Consider the following 20,047-nt stretch of genomic DNA (forward strand, 5'->3'; position numbering starts at 1 on the left):
GACGAATGGCGGCATGTTGACATGTAGTGTACAGCATGTGATTCTGTGAAATGGCGTCATATTTTTCCGTTGGTACAGATGTTTGGTGTTGGGCAGAGACATATAAAATAATGTCCTCGTCTTTTAATGTTGGTCATGGGACCCAGCAAGGCGTGCCGCTCTCTCCTTTACTTTTTTGTTTCTCAATAGATTCTGTTGTTGAAGCCAATTTTAAGGAACCCAATATTCTTGGGGTCAAGCCTGGGGCGTGACACACAAACTTACAACTCACGCTGAAGATATTTAGCTTATTGTTACAGACTCAGGTGAATCCAGACCTGCTTTGCTCAAATCTAACACAACCTTGTCCACATTGTTCTGGTTATTAGGTGAATTCGAAAAAAGTCTTTAACTTAGATTGTTGGTTACTTTATAATGTATTATTGTTTATTTGCTTTAATTTCTCTTTTACTGTTATTTAATCCTCGCCTAATATATTTGATCTATTGAGCTATTTTTATTCTTATATCTTTATTATTTGTTGTTCCTTGGAGTTGTTTTGTGTGATTTTATATAAAAAGTTGTGAATCACCGAGAGAGAAGACGGTCTGGCAGGGACACAAGGGACTCAAGGAGGAAACAACAGAGGAGAGAAAGGAAACAGGAGTAGAGGGGTGTAAATGGAAGTCTTGTAACCTTAAAAATATCAAGAATGAAACGAGCAATAGAGAGAGAGCAAGTGGAGAAATGGAAAGGAAAGGGAAATAAAGGGAGGGGGATAAATAAAGGAAAAGGGATTGTGGCAGTTGGGTGTGGTTAAGTGCAGCTGCAGAGTGGATGCAGAGGGAGGAGACAGGTCCAATCGGCATCAGCTGGTGATGATGATCAATCAGCCCCAGCTGTAATTAATGTGTGTGTGTGTGTGTGCGTGTGTGTGCGTGCGTACGTGCGTACCTCTTCCCTATAAAGAGCAGTAGGAACCGAGACGCGGGAGAAGGAGCCTAGGCGAGAGGTCTCATCCGATCGTCAGTGTTATATGTACAATAAAAGTTTTTGTAAAAACATAACAATCCGTGTTGCTGACTCCATATTCAGTCCGATACTCACGGGACAACAGAGAAAGCTTTTACAGGGATGTTTTCACTAAGTGTCAGATTGAGGGGCAACTGTGGCTCGGTGGTGAGCAGGCTCGGTTTGATCCCCGGCTCCGCCAGCCCATGTCGATGTGTCCTTGGGCAAATTGTTCCTGTAGCTCTGCCTGCAGTCTATGAATATGTGTATGAATGTTAGATACTCCCGATGGGCAGGTAGCACCGTAGCCACCGTCATCAGTGTATGAATGGGTGGATGACGTCACGTGGTGTTAAAGCGGTGTGAGTGGTCTAGAGTGGACTAGAAAAGCGCTTTACAAGTACAGGTCCATTTACCGTTGATGCTTTGATCCAACTCAAATGGAGAGAGTCTCTTTCTGTACGTCTTGCCTTCAATTTTCTCGACAGCTATTCATCCAACCAACCTCACACTTTGAGGGTGCATCGCTGAGGACCAAGAAAGTGCAGCGTTGAGTGCAAGCTCTTGAGATTTACGGGACACAACTATTAGCGGTGCGTTATGCACTGTGCAGTGTATTGAGAGAGGAACCCTGTTAACTGTTGCGCCGCTGCACGGCATGCTGGGTACAGCTAGCTTTTTGTCAATGTCTGTGTGAGCACACGCAACCAACGGCAACTATTTCCTGCTCGGTGTATTGTTCAAGACTCAAAGAAATGCAGTGTTGAATGTGGAGCTGTTTGGATGAGCGGTTTTCAAGAAAAATAGAGGCCAAGCAATTGGCCCAGTCCGAGCAGCCATGTTCTTAACAGCCACTGCATTAGGATTAGGAAATTGGGTAGTCAAAGGAGAAGAGCAGGAGGAGAGTGGGGCTATCCAGCTGTTCCTGTTTTCTTCCCCTCCCTCCATCCTTTACTCCCTCGTTTCCTCTCCATCCGTCTGCAGGGTAACAGTGTCAGATGGAGCCGGACTCACCGGGAGACGAAGATCTAAGAAAACTGTCGGTCTCAGTTCTTCATGAAAAATGACTTGTAAACATGCACACACACACTCACGCACGCTCGTAGAGTTCCTCGGCGGGTGTCAATGACGACATCGCAGCGTCGACGCACGAACACAGCATGTGGCCGGGGAAATTAGGTCAGAGCAAACTGACACACACACACACACACACACACACACAAATACACAGATCAAATGAACCCAAGAATCGTGCATCAGTTGTTTACACCAGGAAACTACCGAGATGTTTTATGTTTCAAACATCATTGGCGTAATTCCAGTGTGTGTGTGTGTGTGTGTATATACACGCATCTGTCTGAATTGTTTATGTGTGTGTGTGTTTGAGTATGTGTTAGCGTATACTGTCACATTGTGTCAGTGTGATAATTAAAACATCAGTCAGAGAGATTCACAGGAGTGAAGTTATGGAGCAGTGTCACAGAGGAGTTCAGCTATTCCTGAGACATAAAACTACACATTTTCAGATCCTTCATCTCTTCTCCTCTGAGCCTCTCAATAAACTCATCTTCACCCTCATCTGAAGAAACCCTCCACTCCCAGCACATCAATTAAACAAGCAAAGCCCTTCTCAGTGTCTTGGATCTGTAACTTAATCCTAAATATTCCAGAATAAAATTATGTCTCCTTTGGGAAATTGTAAATTGAATATATTTGCCTCCCATATATTACGTCTGAGAAGTATTTTCAATATGATGTGATTGTTTTCTCTGTGCACAGTGCATGATGTAGAGTAACACCACAAAATCTATGGATCCCATTTTTATTTATCTTTTCTTCGAACTCAAGCCTGATTGGTATTATCGCAGCACATGTGGAAGATAAAGATGAATTACTTTCATTCGAAGCTATCCATAACTTCACGAGGCTACAAAGCTACTCGTTACAGACAATACGAGTTACTGCGCTCTCTTAAAGCTGCACTTATCAACATTCTTATCAACAATGAATCACATGACTATGTGACAGGTGTCCCAGAGAATTATGACCTGACGACAGCGCTTTCCTCCTTGCTTTAGTTTTATGGCTCACAACCTCACTGTTTGGTTCAGTCAGCGGTCTCATCAACTTCATTTTAAACCACAGCAGCAAGTTGTTTGGAATATTGGATCTTCATTAATCAGTTAACCAGAAACACGTTGTCAAATGAATCTGGATCTTTTGTAAATGGACAACACTTTGCTAACAAGTTTTCTAGATGAACTTCATAAGGACGTACGTCAATGTTGTGTTTACAGCTTGTTGCACTCCCAGCAAGTAGCCAAAACATTAATGATTGCATGTAAAAATGACATCTAAGCCCAGTAAGAGGTTCACTTTTCAGTTCAATGACTAGTCCGTGCTGAGAGCATGTGACCTCACAGCTGAATACAAATAAATGCTAATATTTAAAGTTATTTTTCTTTATAGTTGATCTTTATTTGATTACAATTTACAGTTGTAGGCCTACTTACTTAAAGTAACAGTTCTAATACTACCTGGAAAGAGATCACTGTTGTCTTGAGTAATTTACTGCTTATTTCATGCAGACATTGAGGGCCCTACAAACAATCTATAGTGCATGATCTAAAGTGCAAGGCTCAAGTGGATGTATGGCGTGTCAAAATGTAGGTTCCCAGTTTAATATCGCCTGAGCACAAAGTAACGTGCAAGGTGGAAGGTTTTTCTATTTAGTCTCTCTTGGTTTTTTCCGGCACAACATAAATCAGTAAATGATGAATAAACTTGGATCGCGCTTTTCTTGTCTTCCAACCGCTCAAAGCGCTTAAACACTACATGTCGCTCACCTGTTCACACTGGGTTAACGGGGCTAACCATTCATACACAATTGTGGTTAATTGTCTTGCCCAAAGACACACCTGTGAAGTGTTAACCCGAGTGTCATCTCCCATTCTCTTTATAGACAGGGGTTTTCTGCAGCGAAATTATGTTTTTGAAAAAACTTTGGAGTAAGATTGTTTGTCAGATTAAAACATGTTGTGAATTTCGAAAATTATGCATACATTTTGTTTAAATATTTTTGGATTTAACAACACTCTGGAGTTATCTGCAGTCTTCCAATCCTCTGTTACATCAACAACTCCATTTGACCCCTGTTGGCGCCATGGGGGGGGTGTTTGGAGGCAAATACGCTTGTGTCCCCACAAAAGCGTATTATACCCAAAAAAAAGAAATATATGGTAAGTACGTCTTCTGGAGAGTGAAGACTGCATTACAAAAAGGCTTGCAGTCGGGCTCTCCCGCTGAGGCGCTGCATAATGCGCTGAGACATCAGCCAAAATGCAGCCGTTCAAAACAAATAATTTGTGGACTCAGAATTTGGTTTAAAATAATACATGTGAAGGAAGCCTCTAAGTTTGTGACAGAGGACCTGGCTGCTGATGGCATTAGTATGTGGGGCATCGCTGTTGCTGGTGGTGAGCTCTGAGGACACGCTGCAAGTTGAGTCTGGTTTGTGTGAAAACACCAAATGCTTTGGTCTCAAACTACCAACTTGCTGCAGGCCTTAAATCAAAACAATAGGAAGGTGAAAGCAAAAACAGCCCAACAAAAATAGACCCTGGTGAATAAAAGCAATGCTAGAGTTGCTTGGGAAAGAACCTACTATATAAGGTACAGCACGATTCACCTGGAAACGTATACACAGGCTCACACACAAATCACGAAATGGCTTCACAGTGAACTCTGTCCAGTTCTGTTGCATTGTACCTCAGTCTGAGAGAGGAAGGGGCATGTGAACTTTGGCAGGTTACCACTGGACTGGACAGGCTTCTCAAACTGACTTCTGATGTAGTACTGCCCCGGGCCAGGAACTCCCTGATGGGAAGCAGAAATCAAGAACTGTTCAGCTAGTACAAGATTAGTGTGTGTGTGTGTGTGTGTGTGTGTAAGGAGAGGGTGTGGTGGGGGGGTGGGGGTGGGGTGAGGTCAAGTTCACAGTCCGTTCTTGCAGCGTGACTACGGAGGCGCCTGCCTGACCGCAGCAGCTGAAACAACAGTTGTTGGGTGGTGGAGATCCTTCATGATCCCCCTGCCTGCTGTGGTTCTGGCTGCCTCCCTGTACAGGTGGGGGTGGGGTAGGAGTGTAGTGCCAACAGCAGTAGCCTTCTTCTCTGCAGAGCCTTCCCTGCTTCCCAGTTGCCAGTGCAGCCAGTGATGCTGCCAAACCTGTCAGGATGGCCTCCAGAGTAGAAGAGAGAGGAAAGACCAGATCTCTGGGAAAAAAACTTTTTCTTTCCTCTGCTGCCTGAGGCCTAGAGGTGCGCCCTTGCCTTTTCTCTTTAGAGTGTCTGTGTTCGTTGACCACAAGATCATATTTGTAATCAAATGCTTCGATAATAGCACTTTTCATGTCTTAATTAAGAAGACAAGGAGAGCACGAGGAAGTAAAATAAACACTGAGAAGGGAAAAGGACAGAGAGGTGCTTAGATTTTTTTTTCTGCAAACAGAGGGAGTAAATACTATGATGAAGATTAATTAAGTAAATGAAAGACACAGCAGATAAAAAAAATTAAGCAATGGCAGATGAGTGAGCCACTTGTCAACACACAGACAAAGAGCAGAGGGGAAAAAACTCGTTTGTTCTCTCTCTGCTCTGTAATTAAGTCATTTAGAGACTGGAAGAGAAACTAAACACGTGTGTGCATGTCTGCTCCTTTCAAAGTCGTGGGAAACAACATGTCATGTGGCAGCCCAAGACTACTGCGCCATTTCAGTGCAGTAATTAGCGTAGCACACCGGCAACAACACCACACTCACACACAGTGATGCTGACAGTGAAAGGCAGGGCTCTCAAGTGTCACGCATTTCGGTCTTAAGTCACGCACTCCCGCCACACATCGTATTTCTCACGCTGAAAAAAACTCTCGGCTAATTAATGTTTTAATGTGCCGCAGCGCGCAAACATGAGCTGGCCGCGCTGCCCTCACCGTGGAGGAATCAAGCGCTCCCCTGGAGTTCTGCTGTGAGGAGCCACTTATCAGCCAATCCAAAAAAAGAAATGGGCTACACAATAGCCAATCAGAAAAAAAACCCGTATCTGTTGTATCTGGGTGAGATTTAATCCAGCAACCAATGAAAATAAAGCATCCTGGAATTGCGCGCGACTGACTGATATCCGAAATGTCGTTCTGGGGGGGGGGGGGGGGTGCTGATGGAAATATCACTCTCATGACAGGAAATGACAGCTACATTTTTACTCATGTACATTGACTCCTAAGGCTTCTGGCAGAAACAAGTGTCTTGTCCTCAGAATCTGAAAAGGCACATACAGACCTACGGTACGCTGATGGAGAATTTTTTTTAGTCCTATTTTGTTCGTATTCTCCAACGCAGGGTTGTTGTTCTTGTTTTTTTGCAGCTGTTTTGTTTGCCCGGTACATTTTTTTATAAGAAACAAGCGAACCAACCAATACAATCATTACTTTTGCTCACGCAATAAATCTATAGATTTTCAAGGACCCTAATGTTATAATTCTGTTTATAACACCACACAACAAGAGACATTTTCATCGATTGATCCACTTGGTCACGCTAAATCGTGTTGTCTCAGACAACCTGAGGAAAAGTTATAAAGACAGGGACTTGTTTGTGATGGTGAGTAGCCTACAAAAGAGAGGGAACATACGTTGCTCTCAAGGTAACGTATACAGACAGATCGATTCATTTCCTAGTGCATTATAGTTTGTGTTTTGCTAGCAACACATGTGTGGGTGTGTGGGTGTCAGAAATGATATGTAGTTGTTGTGAATGGTATACTTTACAGCCTGGCCATATAGGATAAGTTATGGCGCACTTCAATCATTATTATGTATGCCATGTATCATACATGTAAACAAACATACATAATACACACATCAGTCCAGTCATTTTTGGTGGAAACCAATGCAATGAAGCTCAGCATTTACAGTCAACACAATTTCATTTCAGTTTATTTTATGTAGCCCAATATCACAAATTACAAATTTTCCTCAGAGGGCTTCACAATCTGTACACATACACAGGAGACAAATATGTAATAACATGCTTTATTGGCCCCACCTAAAGGATTTGGACACGCATTTGAACTTTTCTACACAATATTTTATACCCGGAATAACGGGCCCGTATATTTACTGTGTTGGAATATTATTTTCTATATAAAACAATATTGTTGACAACCATGATTGTGTGGTGGTGCGGACCTTTGATTTTCCTCGGCATGCGCAGAATGCAAATATTCATGTTGGACTGGTGGGAAATAAATGTTCCCATACTTTTGTTTTGTTTTTTGGGTGCGTCTCCTGACTGGGAAGGTCTTCATGATGAAAAGTATAGTTTCTGGAATAAACTACTTTCTTCCAGCTGTGTGTCGGACTTCCCGGTGTCAAAGATATTTAAGTTGTTTTTTACTTGAACCTGCACATCTTGCCTCTGCCATTTAAAAATAGTGTGTTCCAGTTTCACCCTGGAGCCTTAAACTAGAAAAAGAAACGTTCTCTCTTTTTTTTTTAACTCATTTTAAAAAGTTATGAAAACATAGTATTTACAAAAAACGGTATTATTATTATAACTTGTGTATTATAACTAGATATGTAGAGTCAGTATGGAGTCCGTCTCGGCTAAGTTTTAAGGTCGATATTAGCAGATCCAGTTGTCTTCTTGCTTCTCTCTTTTTTCTTTTCTTTTTCTAAAAATAGCAAACATTGCATCATCCATGATAATGTTAACATGGAGTTTACTACATTTTTAAGACTAGCTGACAGTGAATTTCATATTGACACTGTAATACCAGGTTTGCAGTGGCACAGCTACACCTGGGTTGCTTTTGATTGTAGAGGTGCACTCGATAATGGTTTGTTAAAGTGGTTTGCTCGTCGTTGCCCTCGCCATGTCAGAAGGCCTGTTTAATGGGGAAACCTACACACAGGCACTTAAACTCTATGGGACACCAGCAGCCGCGGGCCATTAGAGGCAGCCTGTCTGCTGATCTCTAGGAAGTAAAGGTGTTTGTCCTAAGTCTCCCCACTGTGGTTAATGACCCATCTGGTCAGTGTATGTGTGTGTGGGAGTACATGCGAGTTGAGGTGCCAGGTACTAATGATGACGTATGGAGGTCCAGCCATCACGGTAGGGGGTCCAAATACAGCATGTTGCACACATACAGGCAGACACACAAGGCCAAGTTGCTAATTCAAAAGCACAGGATCATTTATAGTATGTCGGATAAGATTTCTTAGCAATTTTAAAAGCCATACATTATTGAAATAGAGGCAGGATTGCTATAAAATACCATGTACAATGAACTGTGCATGATAATTTGAATTGAAGCTAAACTAAAAGAGAGGAGAGGCGGCGGAGCCAACGGTTCAAGGAAAGCGAGGACGAGAATAGAGGCGACGATGCCAGTCCTTGACAGAAGGGACACGTTCACCACTCTCTCTCTCCGCAAATCCAGTCTCATATTTTTTAGACTCTGTCTCACTCTCTCCGACCCGCCGACCGGAGTAATAAAGCATCACAAAGCATCACTCTGCCTGTACACTCAAGTTCATATGCAGGTGAGTAACTCGCCTCTGCTCAACCAGCTCCAAAGTACCATTCTGCATTTGTATGTGTGTGGTGGCTAGTCTGTGACTACGTCTTATGTTCTACTGCCCTCTATGGGTGGACAGGTGATGGATTCTCCTAAGACGGGGAGGAGGGGTTGAATCGCTGTCCTCCTTAATCAACTGTACTTCAAGACTGAATCCAAAGTACTTACCTTGATCAGTGCTCAGTGTAAATCACTCTCTATCTCCATTCATTCTCAATCTGTCGTTGTAAAACCTTATTGTGTTAAGAATTTATCTGAATCAAAGTGCAGGGAAGAGAGAGGACAAGCTGTTTAGCTGCCAAATAAAAAGGATGTCTTCTTCCGCATTGAAATACTCCTGAAACATGCCAAAGCATCACAATTGAAGAAAAAGTGTTTCAGTTTGATTCCAATATACTAAAATAAATGGACAGTTTGTAAATATCGTTGGGTTAGAACACACGAGCTACAGCGGTCCTTTGACACACAGAGCTATAATGCTGATCAGGTGGCCAAATTTACCATATCAACTTATAATAATTTATATATTTTTTAACAGTGCAAGAAACACCACCATTAAGTTGTTTCTCCAACAGACGTGGCGCTGAGCCAGTGAGAGGAGCACACCCTCAGCCAGACTCCCAGACATATTAAGTATGTTGGATACCCTTGAAAAGACATGGCTCGACAAACAGGACAAACAAAACAATTAATGGGCTCAAGCTATAGATGCTTAAAAAAAACATTAGTAAATGAGTATTAATAAGTTTGCAAACCGTGGATCAAAAGAAACACATGGTAGGGAATACTCTCTGGACCCTAAACCCTAAACCCCAATAATTCACTGTATACAACCCCTCGGTAGTGGCAGCTGAATGAAGCTTCTTCCTCATCTTTATTCAAGAGCGTGCTCTTTCAATTTGAGAACATGATTTATCGATTTCGCTTCCGATTTGGTAATGCTCTTCTTCAAAACCATGTCCTTACACTCAAGTAGCCCCTGCTTGCGCCTGGATTTCTGCTAAAACTGTACGCGTGAACTCAGACATGTTCTTGCTTGCACAGATTTCGTGAGTTCCAGCATCAGCTCTTTTTTCTCAAACTGGGTCTGTGTGCTTGTTGAAACATCTGCTCTCAGATGCCTCTTCTGCTCTTGGGCTCTGTTCAGTAAAGATTTGCATTTGACAAAGATAAATGATAACGCTGTCATGATGTCTTTGAAGTAAAATTGTGTTTTTGGCGAGCAGATGTTTTCCCAACAATATAAAATAGATATTAGAGGGAGAAATATGACTCCATTTGTTCCTACTGATGTAATTCATGACTCAGAACCATCAAACGATCTGAACATGGAGTTTTGTGATCTGTTACACCCCTGGTCAATATAGACGGCAAGTCTGGGTTCATCGATGTCAGAGAATAGGGTGAAATATGCGTATTTCAATTCAAAAAATGTATAAGCACAGTCCCATATTCTCACAGATTGAAATATAATTGAGTTGCGTAAAGTATAATTAGGTTGCTTTAATAAGTCAATGGTGTGCTTATAGCTCTGCCCCCAAGTGCCCACAAATCCAATAATGCAGTTTTAATTGCCACTTGTGGCCACTGTGGCCCCTGTTCAGCAAGTTACATCGGCTCACTGCCCCCCACAGGGGCAGAACCTGATATTGATCTCGGTCCAAATAAGCTGTTATCTTTTACATTTCTTATTCATGTGTGCTTAGCATGTAGAGCAACACATGGACACACACACTCGCCAGCACAAACACACACTCGCCTTCTTTTCTTCTTGCTTGGGAACCAGTTCGTGGTAGCGAGGGATGAGAAGCTCAGCTCTGCCTCTCTGCTCCTTTTGAAGGTTCACATTCTCACTGTGAATTTCCAGTTTTCTGAAACAGACAGAGACAACGTCAATGTCTTTGAGAATAGAAGGCACGGATAAACAAACAGAAGAGATACAAATAAAGGGAGAGCGAAAGAGAGTTGTTGAACAATATACAAAATATATAAGGAATAGCGTCGGAGAAATGGGGAGATGCAATATATTGAATTGCGGGGAGAAATAGAAGGTGGAGGTGTAATGGAAAAGAAATAGCAAGAGAGAAACTAAGCAGAGACAAGCTGGTGATGCAATGAATGACTGGAGAAAGAGGAGTGAAGGTGAGAAAATAAAAAAAGGCTGAAACAACTGCTTTGTCAGCATTTTAAAATCATTCCAATAATCACAGACGTCGGCCTACAAGGTGTAAACAGTTTGAATGCTCCCATGTAAACTTTCCCCTCTATCACTTTGTCGATTCCTTTATGCATATATGAGCTGGGTGTGTGGCCAAGAATGCAGAAGTGCCTAGTAGGGGCCCATCAATAGAAATGATGTGTGAAAAATGTCAAACATTATGTCCGGGCTGTCGTACCAAAGCGACGTTTCACTTCGGTGGATCAGTTTCTCTGTGGGAGCTCAAGAGCAGAAGGTTTATGACCGTCTTCCATGATTCAACATGTGAATTCATAAAGGCTTTTTTGTCCCTCATACATGCTTTAATGCCAACCATCTTCTCACCTCATCCTCGGCAAAACAGTGCATTTCTCAAAATGTTAAGATATTGCTAAACACTAATGTAAAACTGTTCGATGATACTTACATCTCAGGGTGATATTGTCCGGGGCCTGGTCCCTCCTCCACTGTCGCCTCACTTCTTTTCCCTGTCATGCTGCCAAAGTGGACTCCTTTATACTTCTGTGCAGAACTCTTCTCTGACTACAGAAGGAGAGAGAGAGAGAGACCAAGAGAGATGAGGTGTGAGAGGGAGAGGGGGGGGGGGGGGGAGATAACAAGAGGATAAATAGATGAACAAAGAAGGAGAAAACAGAATTTACACATTCACACTTATCTGGTTACTCTTCCAGCCCGAGCTCATGAAGTTGGGGTTGAATGGAAGGTAAAGTTCAGCCAAATGCCAGAGATCTAGGGGAGACCCTCTATCCATTCTTATCTCTGTATAGTTGTACACCTTGCTTCCTCTGCCGCCGGCCTTTCAGATAGGACCAGTCCACTCGGCAGCTTGACTAAGAGAGGCTGTGTCTGTAAAGGAGTCGGCTGAACACATTTTATAGATGTGAGATTTTCTAAAAAATATCTTGCAAGGTGTGCTGCAAAATAACATTACTGTTTCTTTAATCCCAATTCATCATAGTTTAGTGTGCTAGCACGCTACCACATTTGCTGGGTATTTAGTCATTAACCAAATTGTTGGACAAATCACGGAGAGGTAAAAAGTATTTAATTTAATTGTAATTAGCCTATTAAAAACCTGGCACTGTGGTTTTAACTGTGGGAGGTTTGGATTTGTTAAAGATCAGACTTACTATGAGGTAACCAAATCCTTATTTCTCCAACTTACTTTGATTCACCTTACTGACACTGAAAGAAGTCTAAACTTCTTCAACCTCTCCCTGTCCCAGGCTGTTGTTCCTGAGAGCTTCAAGATGTCCACCATTGTGCCTGTCCCCAAACACCCCAAGGTAACCTGCCTGAATGACTGGAGACCCGTAGCCCTCACCTCGATTGTCAGTAAATGCTTCGAGAGGTTGGTCAAGGACTTCATTTGTTCCATGTTGCCTGCCACGCTGGACCCATGGCAATTTGCATATCGTCAAAACAGATCCACCGACGACGCAACTGCCATGGCACTTCACACCGCCCTTTCCCACCTGGAGGGGAGGAACTGTTGTGTGCGAATGCTGGTTGTGGACTACAGCTCAGCGTTCAACACTATTGTTCCCGCCAAGCTCGACACCAAGCTCAGAGGTCTAGGCCTGCACTCTACCATGTGCAGCTGGATACTGGACTTCCTGTCGGGCCGCCGCCAGGTGGTGAGGATGGGCAGTACCACCTCAGAGCCGCTGACCCTCAACACGGGAGCCCCTCAGGGATGCGTGTTGAGCCCTCTCCTCTACTCCCTGTACACCCACGACTGCACGGCCATGCACAGCTCCAACGTCATCATCAAGTTTGCTGACGACACAACAGTGTTGGGGCTGATCACCGACGATGACGTGACAGCCTACAGGGAGGAGGTTGGATCACTGGTACAGTGGTGCCAGGAGAACAGCCTCGTCCTCAACGTCAAGAAGACCAAGGAGCTGATCGTGGACTACAGGAAGCGGAGAGGAGAGCACACCCCATCTCCATAGACGGAGTTGCAGTAGAGAGGGTCAGCAGCTTCAAGTTCCTCGGCGTGCACATCTCCGAGGACCTCACATGGACCACGCACACCACTCACGTGGTGAAAAGGCTGCAACAACGCCTGTATTTCCTTAGGCGACTGAGGAAATTGAACATGGACCCCCGCATCCTCAGAACATTCTACACCAGTACCATCGAGAGTGTTCTGACAGGTTGCATCACCGTCTGGTACGGGAACTGCACCGCCCTGGAGCGTAGGGCACTACAGAGGGTGGTGCGGTCGGCACAGTACATCGTTGGAGGTGAGCTTCCTCCATCCTGGACATATACACCAGGCGGTGCGTGGCCAGGGCCAAACGGATGATGAAAGACAATAACCACCCCGGCCACAAACTGTTCACCCTTCTACCGTCAGGCAGGCGATACCGCAGTATCAAGTGCCGCACAAACAGACTGAGGGACAGCTTCTTCAGTCAGGCCATCAGGCTGCTGAACAAGGACTGAGACCCTCATTAACACTATACACCAGAACATATTCTGTGAATATCTATGGCCATGGTGTATATTTTATTACATTGTTTTATATATATATATTGTATATATATATATTGTATATATATATATATATATATTGTCTCAAAAAAGTGTATATTTTATTACATTGTTTTATATATATACAGGACTGTCTCAGAAAATTAGAATATTGTGATGAAGTTCTTTATTTTCTGTAATGCAATTAAAAAAACAAAAATGTCATGCATTCTGGATTCATTACAAATCAACTGAAATATTGCAAGCCTTTTATTCTGATTTATTGCTGATTATGGCTTACAGCTTAAGAAAACTCAAATATCCTATCTCTAAATATTAGAATATCATGAAAAAGTATACTAGTAGGGTATTAAACAAATCACTTGAATTGTCTAATTAACTCGAAACACCTGCAAGGGTTTCCTGAGCCTTGACAAACACTCAGCTGTTATAAATCTTTTTTTTTACTTGGTCTGAGGAAATATTAAAATTTTATGAGATAGGATTTTAGAGTTTTCTTAAGCTGTAAGCCATAATCAGCAATATACATTGTTTTATATATATATATTGTGAATACTTTCTTCTTTTTTTGTGTGGATATTGTATAGTTTATTCTCATTCTTATTCTTTTTTTAGTCTGCTACTGCTGTCGGGTGTTTTGCACATAAGAATTTCACAAACCGATTATAGCTGGAGGACGAGATCTGACGCTGCGTCCCTTGTGATCTTCCAATCCAGTTTGGAGAAAAGGAGATAGGACACGAGGATTTTCAAATGCTTAAAGTTAAAAAGAAGAAAAAAACAAACTGTACTGCATCGCTCGCAAACAAGCACCGGGATGGTATCACAGCCGGCCTTGACTTCAGAGGCACAAATTGCCTATTTCTGTCAAGGAGAGCTTTTAAAAGCAAAACAAAAACACAGCAAGGGGTTATAAACATATTCATTAAACTTGAATAAAATTGAATGGCAGGCTATTTATTATTCAGGCTGGAATTGTCGGTGTGCTCTCTCGACAACATGCACAACACAGCATGTGTTTGAATGTGATTCGGTTGTATGAAGAGGAGCCCATGTCTCCACCTCACATCTCCTTCTCTGTGTGGAGACGGACCAAGACTCGATTTATAGGCCAGGGTGTTTACAGACAAACATTAAAAGTATTATTTTGATAGTGTCTTCAGAAGTAAAAATACTCAGAGAGGAAATATATTTTTGGCAGAATTGTGTTCACCCATCCGGTAAAAACTTGAAAATAAATGGAAAGGAGAATAAAGCTCCCCTTTCTTTCTCCACTCTCCAGTCTATCTGTTCCGTCTTTCTAATAAAGGCAACAACAACAAAAAGCTGGTGGCAACCAATAAAACCATAACTCTTACAAATGACTTTGGTGTGGGAGCCATTGACTGATTCGCGCTGCGATGTTTGTGTTTCAAAATGTGTCTTTGTAAACTGATTTGTGTCCTATTTGCAAACACAGGCTCTGCCCCAGAACACCATCTGATCAGCTGCATTATGATCATCTGACAAATATATAACTACACAGCCGGAACTAAGAAAATATCCGGTGATGAAGCTGGTTGTAAATTAGCCTGAGAGCGTTTTACTGCATTGTACACATGTTATTTTCAGCAACAAAATGTGCCTTTACCAATGCAGCAGCTAATAACTACTCCCTATTCCAGCACTTTAGTGTGCCTTTAATCCTGAGTAGTAAGTACATGTCAGTCAATACCGTAACACAGACGTCAACCAAAAGTTTAGGGTCAGTGGATGAAACGGATTAAGATGTTTGTGTTTTTCTCAATAACAGTCAGACAGAAAACAAACTGACGCTCTTTTGATTTCTGCCCAATGTATTATCAGTCAAAGGTTGCCACGGATACTTTAAAGTTACGTCCTCAGACAACCACTTGATTCTGGGGGAGGTGTTTGAGTTTAGAGAAAAGAGTGAGTCAGATGGAGAAACAGAGGGGGGGGGGGGGGACCAACAGAGATAGATGTTGAATTTTCAAAGGGAGAGCTACAGATGTTGAAAAAAAGAGCTGAGGATGGATGCACTGCTGATGGCCTTAAATCCCAGTGTGCCGCTGTGCCTGCGCCGCTGGGTTAACACGAGCTTGGCCAACACTCAAGGACGCTGTTGACTTCCTCTGGTCATTAACAGATGAAAAATAACTTAATTGAGAGCCAGACCAGCAGGCGTGTGCATTATTTTAAGTGAATATTGTAATATAGCTTGAAGAATAATTACTCATGGCTCTCTTCGTTGGCATGTCAAATGGATGAGTGTCGGTGCGGCGTGGCTTTAAAAAAAAAAGTGGAGCAGCATTCATTAGCTATGGAAATGGTTTGAGCCAACTGAATGGGCTATGGGGGGGGGGGGGTTCAGCAGTGCATTAGAGCTGCCGAGCACTAATGGACCCTGGCTCGCGGGCAAAGTAAGTACACTCAGACACACACACTCGTACAGACTAATGAAAGCACACATGCGTGCAAATAAAGACTTCACATTCTCTGATGGATGTTTGTGTGTGTGCATGCGTGTGTGTGTCCTTACCAGAAGTGGATCGTAGTAGGCTGGCCCCAGGGTTGTGTCCCTGGGGGGGGCCGGCTGCTTGAGGAACACACCCACAGCGTCCTTCCCGTAGCCAAAGGCCTGGCCCGGGGAAGGAATGGATGGGATATCTGACTGACGAACAAGCCGCAGACTTTTAGCCTGCAGCCACTGCGCAGAGAGAAAAAGCAGAAAAACGACATGGAGAGTGGGGAGAGGAGTCAGGGTGTGTGATGGAAAGGATGCCCTAGCTTACAAAGTAGCTGAGCACTGCCTCGGGCCAATAAAGTGTGACTCCGAAGGAGGGGTAAAAAGAGAAGGCGCAAGTGTCTAGCAGAAGATGATAAATAGAAAAAGGGAAAGGGTGTAAGAGAGAAGGAAAGACAGAAGTAGAGGTGTAGGAACCACATCTGCTGAGGAAACCGTCCCAGTCGAAATGCATCAAATCTATTCAACTAACTATCTGTAAGTCAGGAACTAGCTGGAAGTAGTGTGTGTGTGCGTGCATGCTCAGATAGTTGCAGCTAGCATAGAAGTAGGAGCATGTGGACATATTGTCTATTGGGACACTTTCCCGATTGGTGTGGTCTGGTGGTGAATAGAAAGACTCTAGATGAGATAAAAACAGTGTTAACTCAAAGCTTACCTTTGTGTGCATACGTTTGGCAAAGATTAAACATGGCGTAAGAATGCAAAGAGCAACTAATATCATCACAGTTAACAGCAAGGGTGGACTTAGCATGTTTCACAGGTGCAGCGGGGGGGGGTATACTGGCCGAGCCACATTATCTCAAATTGAAGGTATTTTCTCCACAGTGCCTATCTCATGCAAGGTATTTAGTGAACTAAATAATGAACGTTTTAAGTGTTTTGTTCTGATACTCCTGAGACCATTTACGCTTTTGTTGTGCCAAATGTGGATTGACAAAGCTACAAGGCGCTAGCGACTATTTTTTGAGTTTGATGAATAGCAATGATGTCAGGAGTGCTTGGCAGAACCTCTGGATACCAACGGTTACACTGATAAAGAAGAGAGGTCAGGTGGACACACTGTTGTCTTCAGGCTTTTGTCTGACTGTCACATCTGGGGGTCAGTGGGTAGCAGGTCCGTCTTTCAATCAGGGGGTCTGTCAATCAAGGGGTTGGAGGTTCAATCCCCGCCCTAGTCGATGTGTCCTTGAGCAAGACACTTAACCCTGAATTGCTCCCTGTAGCTGCGTCTACGGTGTATGAATGTAACAGGATTGTAAGTCGCTTTGGATAAAAGCGTCAGCTAAATGACATGTAATAATAATAATAGTAATAATAACATCTGGCGTCTTCACAGTTTGTCTGTTTGTCTTTCTCCCATGTGCAAAGAATGCCTCGCTGAATGGGAAACGTTTTCAGGTGTCACACCGGGTGGTGTTTTTTTTTTATATGAACAATGGAAGTGACAAATGGTTCCCTCAATGGTTTTAAAATAGCATCATCTAGTTCCCATTGATTGGTGTTGCATGGTGTGCAGATGGTGGTTCTTCTAAAGATAGGGGCTGAGGTGTTGGCAAACTAATGTCTGGAAGTATTGGCAGTCACAACGTTTGGAGGAGGCACTGTTATTTGTTTCTTTTGCTCGGCACGGATACAGCACACAGTGTTGAGGAGAGTGTTACATTTTATTGTATATTTATTTTCTGTATGTGTGAATAAAAAAATGTGTTAACTGTGTGTGTGTGTGGTGCTAATAGGACATAAGACACCTGGTTAGCTGGGGGGGCATTGAGAAAAGGTAACCTCTCACCACCAGAGGGTTCAGTATAATGCATGGGATAATGCATTTGACTGTTTGGAGTATGATGCAAACTAAAAGTACAAAGGTAAAACGTCTGCACAATGCCTGTCTTTCACAGATGTTTGATGATTGGATGGTGGATCTTGACCGTCAAAGTAAGAGAGCGGTTTTCCTCATACATACAAAGGACATGCTGCATAACAGCCAACATAATGTGATGAAAAACAAAATAAGCTGAAGGGAAAAATCTATAGTAAATAATGTCCTGCATGTTTTACACCTACCATTTTCCTGCTCAGATTCTTAGCCTGCACGGCTTCAGCCGTCACGACCTGGAGTGTGTTTCCCGAAGCAGGCAGCACATCGTAGGCCCCGGGGCCCGGCGCCTTCGACGCCACTTCTTCAAAACGCTTGGAGCGGTTCTGAAGACTGCGGCCACCGTGGACATTTAGCTGCAGAGACGCACAGAGAGAATGAGATTGCAATCAAGAAAGATTTGTTTTGCACTTAACAAGTTCAATCTCATCCAGTAGAATAGGCTTCATAGGAAAATGCTATTAAAGAGCTGTTCCTGAGTACACTATATGGACTATAATGTATTTAAGGGATTGTGTCTGACCTACCTTGACAGGTGAGATGTCATACTGTCCAGGTCCTGGTATCTCACTGGACTGACTGAATACTGACTGTCTGTTGGTCAAGGACAGGAAAGGAGCATAGCCATCTGGAATAATCAAAAAAGAACAATACAAGTGTGGATTAATAAGGAAACAGCAAATCTGTGTTTTGATTTGTGTGATTGTTGTATTTTATGTTCGTATTTGTTTTGTATTGGTGTGATTTAGTTTTAAGTAGTGCTGTGAAAAATAACGCGTTAACTCAGTTAATTCAATTTCAGGTTTAACTAGTTTTTTTTTTTTAACGCAGAATGAGCTTCCAATCCGTCTGTTGTTGGTCGTCGGGACGAAAAAAAAGTCACTTGCAAAATGAGCTTCCAATACACCACTTCAATCTGAACTCTGTCCGCTCTCATGCAGACGGTCTGTTCATCGGTAATGATCCTTCCGCAGGTTCACCTACGGAAACCTTGTGACGACTTTTACTTCCTGTAGATCAGGGTCTCAACACGTCGATCGCGACCTGCCAGTCGATCGCGGCGTAGTGTCGGTAGATCGCATGACATTAAAAGATTGGCCCGCCCCCTGACATGTTCTCTAGAGCACGTCTTTGTTCTTTTATTAAACTAAACGTCTGTTGTTGATCGTATCTCCACAGCAGCATGTCATTTCTGTCTCTTCGCGTTGCGTTAACACTTATCGATCTCCGTCTCGCGCGCCACAGAGCTCCGTGCGCGCGCATCGGGACCGAGCAAAAAAAAAGTCACTTGTCAATCTGTCCACCTGTCCGTGTCGGTGAGGTTTCAGCTTTGCAGCGGTGTCCCCGCCGTCCCTTTCATCACGGCCCAGTTCATGAAGAAAACCCACACAGTCAGTTTGCCTCAGATGAAAGACACAATCATATTTGAGACACTCTACAGGATAATATCGCATGATGTGGGCGGACACAATAACGTAAGAATGTTGTCATATTTCTAATAAATCAATCAAATGTGTCGTCACTGTAATGTACCAATGTTCGCTCAGTCATCCGATGACGTCAGTGTGAGCGTTTTAACATATCCAGCTATAGCCAGCGATCCTTCATTTAACTGCATACGGTGCCTTTTGCTCTGCAGTCCGACAGTCTCTCTGAAGTTGATTCAGCTCATTCCTTCTACCTGAGGTGTTGCAGTCGGACCAGGTGACGTCGTACGCGCCGGGGCCGACGGAGGATGAAGAGCCGCTCGTTGCCATCAAGGTCATTCTTGGAGCTCGTCCGTACATTTTAACTCCACCCGTCCGAAACCAGCTGGCAGCTCAGCTACGTGTATTTGTAAAGTACGGACACCTGCTGGAGTCGACCAGTGGGATCGACATGTAGTTCTCACTTTATTGACTTTGTTCAGCCCTGAGGTCAAAGCAATCCTTCACGGCTTTCAGTGCGCTGGTTTGCGTGCGTCGTTGCTTGGATACCACATAGTGTTACACACCAGAAATCAGATGCAGAGAGAAGCGAAAGAGCGTTGATCATATTATCTACTATTATAGGGTTCCACATAAACATGTATGTAACTCGAATCAATTACTACCCTTATTAATATTATTGGTGTTGCTCCCATATTTGAGAAATAAACCTACAGATGATTTTCACCAGCAGCAAAATGGTTCAGCCTATATTTCACATTAATCGCATGTATATTTATATGGTTAGTTTTGAAAAGGTGCAATAGTAGCCCTTATAAAAACGTATTAAACACATTTAGCAACATAGCGTGCTTCTTTCTCGAGTAAAAAGGA

General features: G+C 43.1%; 1 protein-coding gene across 1 annotated transcript in view; it reads right to left on the minus strand.

Moving 5' to 3' along the window:
• stpg2 (sperm-tail PG-rich repeat containing 2) overlaps window positions 1-19,534 on the minus strand; it is a 58,274-nt gene extending 38,740 nt beyond the window's left edge. Inside the window, exons 1-7 of the mRNA XM_056418029.1 lie at window positions 19,429-19,534; window positions 18,275-18,375; window positions 17,936-18,103; window positions 15,884-16,051; window positions 11,249-11,364; window positions 10,384-10,495; window positions 4,759-4,866 (exon numbers count right to left, since the gene is read on the minus strand). Of these exons, the coding sequence (XP_056274004.1) occupies window positions 4,759-4,866; window positions 10,384-10,495; window positions 11,249-11,364; window positions 15,884-16,051; window positions 17,936-18,103; window positions 18,275-18,375; window positions 19,429-19,534 (879 nt within the window). The remainder of the gene's footprint in view (window positions 1-4,758; window positions 4,867-10,383; window positions 10,496-11,248; window positions 11,365-15,883; window positions 16,052-17,935; window positions 18,104-18,274; window positions 18,376-19,428) is intronic.
• Between the last annotated feature and the right edge of the window lie 513 nt (window positions 19,535-20,047).

This window comes from Pseudoliparis swirei, chromosome 7 (genome assembly GCF_029220125.1).
Source record: "Pseudoliparis swirei isolate HS2019 ecotype Mariana Trench chromosome 7, NWPU_hadal_v1, whole genome shotgun sequence".
NCBI classification, from domain to species: Eukaryota; Metazoa; Chordata; class Actinopteri; order Perciformes; family Liparidae; genus Pseudoliparis; species Pseudoliparis swirei.